Genomic DNA, 8383 nt, shown 5'->3' on the forward strand with positions numbered 1-8383 from the left:
TTAATAATTGGAGATAAACGGGTTGGTTTAAATTGTTAATCATTGAAACGTAATTTTTAAAAAAAGATATGTCAAAGTTTGAAGTTTCAATTTTATTGCGCCATCTATGAGTGTATTTATAAAACGGTTTAACTTTAAAATTTATTCCTTTTTACTGTGATTTGAAATAAAATATTTTCTTAATACACATATGTGTTTATTTAAATTGTTAATCATTTAAAATATATTTATTTTTATAAGACTTATAATAATTAAAATAAACAAATTGGAATTAACACACCTGTTCATAGATGGCAACAAAAATTGCAGATTTCTCTATCATAACTGCCTTTTCCACGCGTGAACGATTATTTTCTATAAATATTGTTAATCTTTATTAAATAATTACCCAATATTTCTAAACGAGGTATGTAAATCTTCCAAAATAACTTAACAATCTATAAGTTAGTTAGATTTTTATCAGATTTGGTCATCGTTTCTTGTGTTTCTGCCATTACAACATCGTCAGCGCTCGACTAACAACATTAATTTTTATACATTATAAAATGAATTCCTTGGAAATTAACACTCCAGGTAACATTTAATGATAAAAAAATAACTTAAAGCACCTTAATTTTCCAATATTAATTATTTTTTAGGAGTTTCAACTCAAAAAATAAGATTGAGGAGAGGTTAGGTTTCCGTTTTAGTCCTTGATAATTCTTAACACTTTCTTTTTATTTTAGTGCCAACCAAACGCGAAATGATACAAAACAATCTTTTGCAAGTAAAACAGAATGCAATTAAAAAGCGGAAAGCTCAAATGGCTTATTATTCAAACAAAGTTCAAAATCAGAGCCCGTTAAGAAGAGGTGTGCAAACTAAAAACGTTCAAAACCGTTTGGGATTAAAAAAATCCGTTATTTTTACCAATACAAATAAGAACCAGCAAGTAAAACAACAACAACAACTCGTTTTAACAACAAATAAGACGAACAACAACAATCGAAATAATTTTCGGAGGCAGTTTCGTCAAATCGGGAACCAAAGTTCTCAACAATCGATGAATAAATTTAATACAAGGAATAATTTTGCAAATCGTAATCAGAAATTTATAAGAACAACTTCAATTCAAGAGAGATGGAACCAAATTAGACAACAACCAAAATCCGTGAAAAACTTTAGAAACCCCCAGCAACAAGCGATTACAACAAATGGACAAAATAAAATTAAATTGCGACGACCATTAAACAATTACAAAATACAAGTCCCCGCGAATGTTCAACAACAAAACCAAACAAAACTAAGAACACTTAACCCACAACTCCAAGCGGAAATTAAAGCAATACAAAGTAGAGTTCCACAAGAAGAAGATATTGCTGCACCAATTGCGTCCAGTAAAATCGGTGTAACAGGAATTACATTGAATGATAGATTCAGCCAGTTGATGTGAACCAAGTTATTCTTTTTATAAAATCTCATAGTTTTAAAGTACACTATTTCTTAAGTTAATTATAATTAATCTTTCATTTCTGCCTTAACATTTATTAATTGTAACATTTAGTTTCATTTATGTAATATAACATTTAGTTTCTTTCAAAACACTTTAGTGTTATTAATACGGTTACATAAATATTTAAGTTTGCATAGTTGTGTGTTCTAATTAAAAAATATGTTCTAAAATACACTGTTTATGGTTATCTTTAAGAATTATATGAAAGAAAGAATAGAGTGAATAAAACATCAAATTTGACGTTTGTGTACATGGTTAGAAATTGAGTGTTGAGGAAACACTCAAGAAGAAAGGTCTCATTTTAAGGTAATCATTTAAAAATTATTAACATTTGTTTTATACATCCAGTCATTGTTTTTATTAATTTATTAGTATTGGTTAATTGGCTTTTGCTGCACCCTATATAATAGAGGTTATTCTTCAAACTCTTATTCTAACTGCAGAATTAATTCAGAGGACTTCAATTTGCCAATAAATTAAAAACGATCGATTCGTTTGTTGTAAACAAAACTAACGTTAAGCTAAGTTTCCACATGCATAGATTACTGACATCAGAAGGTGGTTCCACATAAATGTGATAATTGTGTACTTCGTGCTGCCATCAATGTGGTAATGCAAATGTGCTCAAGAAAATTAGAAATAAGAATTACCTAGGTGCATCAAGTACTTTAATTAGAGAACTTTGTCATGCAAGGTTTCCAGGTTACACACAGAATATCATAAAAAATCATGAGAAATCGTGATATGTTGAAATTTGTTTAAAAATCACTCAATTTTAATAATATGTATTACATATAGGCATAGGATTCAAATAAAATAATGATAAAGTTTCTTCCAGCTTCATCGTATTTCAATAGGTGCTAGCACCGAATTTAATAAGAAAATAAAATTCATCGTTTAAGCCAAACCTAGGCTTTTATTTACATCAAGTAAAACAGTTTAGAAACGTTTGTATATAAAAGTGATATAATTAAAAGGAAATAAAATATTAGTTTAAGTAATTTCTTAGCGCCACCTAGCGGCGAATAGAAGTAACTAATAGAGAAATTTACAGTAACCTACAATTCGAGTTTGATTTTATTAACACTAATTACTATATTATTTTTGTAATAAAATCGTGAGTAGATGTCAATTCGTAAGATTAAAGGTAATATCATGAGATCTCACGATAAATCGTGAGACCTGGAAACCTTGTTGTCATGAAATGGTCATGAATATACATAATTATACAATACACATTATTATGTCATAATTATACACATTGTCAGCTGATGCTCCACTTCTGCACGAATTTAAAACCTTGTGATATTCACTTGTATACGCATTGCGTATTTTTATTTGACATACAACTAAACTGGCGCCAGTAACCCATGCATGTGGAAACTTACCTTAAGGTCTTGTTCTTTTATGTCGGTAGGTATCAAAAGAGCTTTACTGAAAATTGTGTGTCTTAGGCGACCTCTGGCAATGCAATTACACAGTATATGTTCAGCCGTTTCTGAGTCGTCGTTGCAAAATCGACAAGTTTGATCCTCAGCTTGTCTAATGTGGAAGAGGTGGTATTTTAGGGGCGCATGGTCGGTCAGGAAACTTGAGAGGGTTCTTAGATTCCCTTTGCTGAGGCATAAATCCTCTTTGGTTTTGTTTTGTACGGAGTTATCATACTCTTCGCTTGTCAGTGACCTTAGAGGCCTCCCAATTGTTGGTTACGTGTTTTAGGTGGCTTTTTTGTAGTCAACAACCGGGTTGGGGTCCAATGAAGAGCGTTTTCGCTGCCTCTTTGGCTAGCTTGTCCGCCCTCTCATTGCTCTCAATGTCTCCGTGACCTGAAACCCACCATAGAGTAACATCATTGCCCCTAGCAAGTTCTCTCAGGTTGCTGGTACAATCTCTGAGCAGTGTGGAGTCACACGTGTAGGCCTGAATTGCTTTTAGCGTGGCCCGACTGTCTGTGAAAATGTTTATGGATGCACCTTTTTGTAGATTGAAAGCGGTGTAGAAATTTATAGCAAGAACTTTCTTCGAAAGTTCTTGAAAAATGGTTGTGTCCGAGCTGAGGGGCAATTTAATTCGGCTGTTTGGTTCTCTGACGTCCATGCTTACTCCGGATTTAACTGTCTTTGAGGTATCCGTGTACCAAGCAAGGACTACTCGTTTTAGTTGAGGCTCACCCTTAGTCCTATCATCCCTGCTTCTAAATATGACCTTATACTTATTTTTATTCAACATTCTTTTCCGGGATGATTGACATTCATAAACAAAGCTAACCATTATTAAAAAATATTATATGTAGACTGTTCCATTAAAAAAGAATAACATCGCCAAATTTTATTTAAGGAGAAAAATAAAGACGCGACGTCCGGTCTATATAGAACACATATCTACCAGTTCTATCTTTTTCGATTGGAGGGAACCCTCTTTTTCGGGAAATTTATTTCAGTTTTTCTTTCATTTATAATTCGCTGAACTCGATCCTTCTCATATAGAACAAATAAGGCTACCAACTGCTCAAAATTGAATTTTTTTTGTCAACTAGTTTTAGAGAAAAAGAGTGGATAAAATTCCAATTTTAAAATTCACACATGTTACGTAGAAGTGTTCAGAAAATGGTAAACAATTTTGTAAAAGATTATAGCTACAATAATACTAAATCATAGTAAATACTGATAACCTAAGACAATAAACAAGCAAATATAGAACGTCTATATGGACTTCAATGCACATCTTATCTTAATCCTTTTTAATTCTAAAAAGTAATACTTTTCATTCAAAAAATTATTGTTAGGCACATATTTTTCGAGTTTGCGCTTTAAACTGAGTCGAACCCCACAATCATTATCTGTTGATAACTTGGTCGGTGGCGTCGCGACGCCGAATAACAACGTCCACGACGACGACCCTCACTTCAGAACTAAAAACCTGCGCGCCATGAATAAACACTTCTCCATTCCAACAACGTTTTCCAGTCGAGTCGTGAGGGTCACACTTGAGCGGTGTGTTTAAACCTATAAGAGAAATAAAATTAATAAGTAAAATTAAGTTTTATCGAAATTGATGAGTTGTTTAAATAAAAAGTGCAAAATAATTTGTGCGAATGAAGTGAAGTTGTTTGTGATATCTGTTGCTTTTGGGGTAATAAAGAAGTAGAAAAAGAGGGGTGGAAATCAATAACTATCAGAGTAACTTGTTTTTTTAAGACTTGTAAGTATTTATTTATTTTTATTAAACTTATCTTAATGAATACAAAGTAATAAATTAGTTAGTATTAAAATTATTTGTAATATTTTTTTTAAATCAAGTTCATACTTATCGTGACGTCATTTTAATTTCTTTTTAATCGCAAAAACTCCTTGGAATTTCCTTGATATTTGACTCATCTGATGTGTTATATGAAGTAAACAATCTAATAGTAATAATTATTATCAGGTTTTATTTCATTCATTACAAGGTTTATAAATAAAACAAAAAATTGGGGAAAAACCGTGTTGTAAATATCTGATTGCATCAGGTGAAAGACCTTAAAAATACAACCTTTATTTTAAATAATCTTAAATCTATACAACGCATGACAGTGTTAAAGTTTAAAGTTGTTATTATGTAGGATTGTAAAAAATATAATTATAGGCTAAAGTTTATGTAGATTACAAACTGAGTTTTTTAAAAACATTTTAACCTACTTTTTCTTTGAGGAGGCTAAAAATGATAACTAATTATTGTTGGTACTTTTTTTCTTGTGTACACGTGTATAGAGGTGATTTAAAAAGTTGTAGAGGATTCGTCTTGACCTACATTTCTTCCGACTCATTCATCGTTACTCTCCTTAAAATTTATTTGTTTTTATTCATAACTTAAAATAATACTTCTTAAAATTAATTTTCAGGATTAAAAAGAAATGGATATCATTAAACCGACAACTGAAGACAATTGTAAAACTTACAAAATCCGTTGGCTAATTTTAATCCTTTTCGTTTTATACTCAGCATCTAATTCGTTACAATGGATTCAATACTCGATCATTGCAAATGTTATTGTTAAATTTTTCGATGTATCATCAGTTGCGGTTGATTGGACATCAATGATTTTTATGATACTTTATATTCCATTCGTTTTTCCTGCCAGTATGATTTTAGATAAATTTGTACGTAAAATAAAAAACGTTTGATTTTTATTTATTTTATAGTTATTTCTTTTAGGGGTTAAGAAAAACTGTGTTATTGGGTACAATTGGAACGACGATAGGAACGTGGATTAAAGTCGCTTCGATTCGACCAGATTTGTTTTGGGTGAGCTTTTTGGGGCAAAGCGTTGTGGCTCTTTCGCAAGTTTGTATTTTATCGGTTCCGGCACGATTAGCAGCTGCTTGGTTTGGACCTACTCAAGTTTCTTCAGCTTGTAGTATAGGAGTTTTTGGAAATCAAGTAAGTAACAATTAATTATAAATAAATAATTTTTTTTTCATAGTAGCTGTCAAATTGACGTTTGAAGTTTCGTTTTGACGTTTCTAAAAATAAAACCTGTACAGGTTTTTATTATAAAAAAAAAAAATTTTGGGGTTTATTGAAAAATAAGAAATTTTTAAAACAATTATTGTTCCAATTAAACAACTTTCTTTTCCTTTTTTTGATATAAGTCAAAATTTTTAACTTATTATTTAAAATTTCATATTTGGGGTGAAAATACATTGACATTTCTTATTTCTAGGTTAGACCTCATAACTTATTTTTTCGTTATCCTCGTCGCAAATTATGTGTATATTTCAATTAAAACACAACTTACTTTTAATTTTTTATCCACTTTTATTAATCACGATCCATACAACACTTTCTTTTCTTCTATTTATTTTTATATTATTAACTCACTTTCTTATTGACAGTTACAGAATCCTACATTTTCGACATTATACATTATTGCCAATCATATAATTTTAAAATCAAATATTTTTATAATAATTATCTATAATCTATTACAACTTTATAAATGTATTAAGGGGTTGAAACCAGAAGTGTAAAGTGAAACAATCATAATTAAGTTATACAAACCTCAACAAGATATTGTATTCATTTAAATCCCGCTCTTTATTTTTTTAAGTGATAAATTACTTGTGATATATCCCCTAGTTTATTCTAGATGAATTAATGAGTAAAACGTTTTTGTAATATATCTTTTTACGGATGTTCTATTTACTAATAGCTTTAATAAAGTCTTTTTTTTATTTATATTTTTAGTTGGGAATAGCCTTAGGATTTTTAATACCACCTTGGGTTGTTTCTGATGGAACAACTGATGAAGTTACATCAGGATTGTACAAACTATTCATAGGAACAGCAATTTTTTCTTCAGCAATCACAATATGCACCTTTTTACGTAAGCAAAAATCGATTTCATAATTTAAATTTTAACGTAATTATATTTTAATACTTCTTTAACATGCAACTATTTAAAAAAAAACAGTTTTCAAGGATACACCCCCTACACCACCTTCGATGGCCGAAGTGTTAAAGAAAACCGAAAGCGATACCAGCTTTAAAGCTTCGTTGATCGCGTTAGGTTCGAACCGAAACTTTATCCTTTTAATTTTGGGTTATGGAATTAATGTGGGGATTTTTTATGCGATTTCAACACTTTTAAATCAAATTATTTTAAATTATTATCCGGTAAGAAATATATGATGTGGAAATTTGTTTTTAATTATTTTTTTTTTGATAATAAAGGGAAATGCAGTTGATGCTGGTCAAATTGGAGTTCTTATCGTTTTAGCCGGAATGGTTGGATCTGTTGTTTGTGGAGTTGTGTTGGATAAAACCAGGAAATACAAGTAACAACAAAATTTATGATTTTATTGATTTTTAAATAAATTATTTTTTAGGGAAACAACTTTAGCTGTTTATATCTTATCTTTAATAGCGATGGTTCTTTTTACGTTTACTTTAAACTCGGGGATAATCATAGTTTATGTAACATCAGCGTTTTTAGGGTAAAATTTCTTTTTAAATGTTTTTTCTTTTCTAAATTTTTTTTTTAGATTTTTTATGACGGGACTTTTACCGGTTGGATTCGAATTAGCGTCTGAATTAACATATCCAGAACCGGAAGGAACATCAGCAGGATTATTAAACGCTGTGGTTCAAGTTTTCGGGATCGTTTTAACATCGGGTTATTCAATCATTTTTAATAAACTAAACGATCTTTGGGCGAATGGAATTATGTGCAGCTTTTTAGTAGTTGGTTGTGTTTTAATAGCTCTTATTTCATCCGATTTACGAAGACAGGCAGCTCATAACAAAAAATTTATTGATATACAAACACCACCTTAAAGAGAAATAAGAATATATTTTATATACAAACGACAATAACACGAATTTTTAATGTGATTTAAGTTTAGATGCAGATTAGAAACACCACTCAAAAAGCATTTATTAATAATAGAAGTTTAATTTATAGATATGTGATAAAAATTAATACAAAGAATTTTTTTTGGAATTTTTTACCTCGAATCATGAATTATTCAGTTTAAAGAGGTTTGAGGTAATAGTGGTCATAACGCATTACTCACAAAACATATTTTTGGGAAAAATTGTTGAATGATCTGTGATGTGGAAAAGTTGTAATCGAAGCTATTTTCCGAGAAATATGTTGCACTCGTTGATCTGCACATCAAATAGATGCTTTATTTTAGAAATAATGAATCAAAGTAAAATAAAATAATGTATGACACTTTAAAAATGTAGAAAAACCAATAATTTTAAATTATTTATTAAATTTTCGATTTTTTTGTAAATGTATTTTAAGTTCCTGCCTTTTTAGACAATAAAAAATCAACTTAAATTAATTATCTATGATTCTTTACAGAAGCTATACCATAAAGATAAAATATTAATAAAAATGTTTTAA

At 29.9% G+C, this 8383-nt stretch overlaps 2 protein-coding genes and 1 long non-coding RNA gene across 4 annotated transcripts; 2 read left to right on the forward strand and 1 right to left on the reverse strand.

The window, feature by feature from the left end:
- The first annotated feature begins 297 nt into the window (after nucleotides 1–297).
- LOC111427922 (PHD finger-containing protein DDB_G0268158-like) lies at nucleotides 298–1732 on the forward strand. Of its 2 annotated transcripts, none has more exons than XM_023063282.2 (4): nucleotides 298–406; nucleotides 464–573; nucleotides 639–671; nucleotides 726–1732. In XM_023063282.2, exons 2-4 carry the CDS (start codon nucleotides 546–548, stop codon nucleotides 1430–1432), a joined length of 768 nt encoding a protein of 255 aa, XP_022919050.2. In that variant the 5' UTR covers nucleotides 298–406; nucleotides 464–545; the 3' UTR covers nucleotides 1433–1732. The 2 variants fall into 2 exon arrangements, with proteins under 2 accessions (XP_022919050.2, XP_022919051.2); XM_023063283.2 differs by having other exon boundaries at nucleotides 301–406; nucleotides 453–573.
- A 2477-nt stretch (nucleotides 1733–4209) lies between these two features.
- On the reverse strand, nucleotides 4210–6461 carry LOC111427883 (uncharacterized). The gene is made up of 2 exons (XR_002708008.2): nucleotides 6269–6461; nucleotides 4210–4497 (listed from the first exon to the last, which is right to left on the reverse strand). It is a non-coding gene; the product is annotated as an uncharacterized lncRNA (long non-coding RNA).
- Nucleotides 4479–8321, forward strand: LOC111427882 (uncharacterized MFS-type transporter C09D4.1-like). The gene is made up of 8 exons (XM_023063239.2): nucleotides 4479–4693; nucleotides 5373–5630; nucleotides 5686–5910; nucleotides 6718–6856; nucleotides 6944–7146; nucleotides 7204–7307; nucleotides 7359–7466; nucleotides 7515–8321. Exons 2-8 carry the CDS (start codon nucleotides 5385–5387, stop codon nucleotides 7804–7806), a joined length of 1317 nt encoding a protein of 438 aa, XP_022919007.1. The 5' UTR covers nucleotides 4479–4693; nucleotides 5373–5384; the 3' UTR covers nucleotides 7807–8321.
- The last annotated feature ends 62 nt before the right edge of the window (nucleotides 8322–8383 follow it).

The sequence above is a fragment of the Onthophagus taurus genome, chromosome 6 (assembly GCF_036711975.1).
Source record: "Onthophagus taurus isolate NC chromosome 6, IU_Otau_3.0, whole genome shotgun sequence".
NCBI classification, from domain to species: domain Eukaryota; kingdom Metazoa; phylum Arthropoda; class Insecta; order Coleoptera; family Scarabaeidae; genus Onthophagus; species Onthophagus taurus.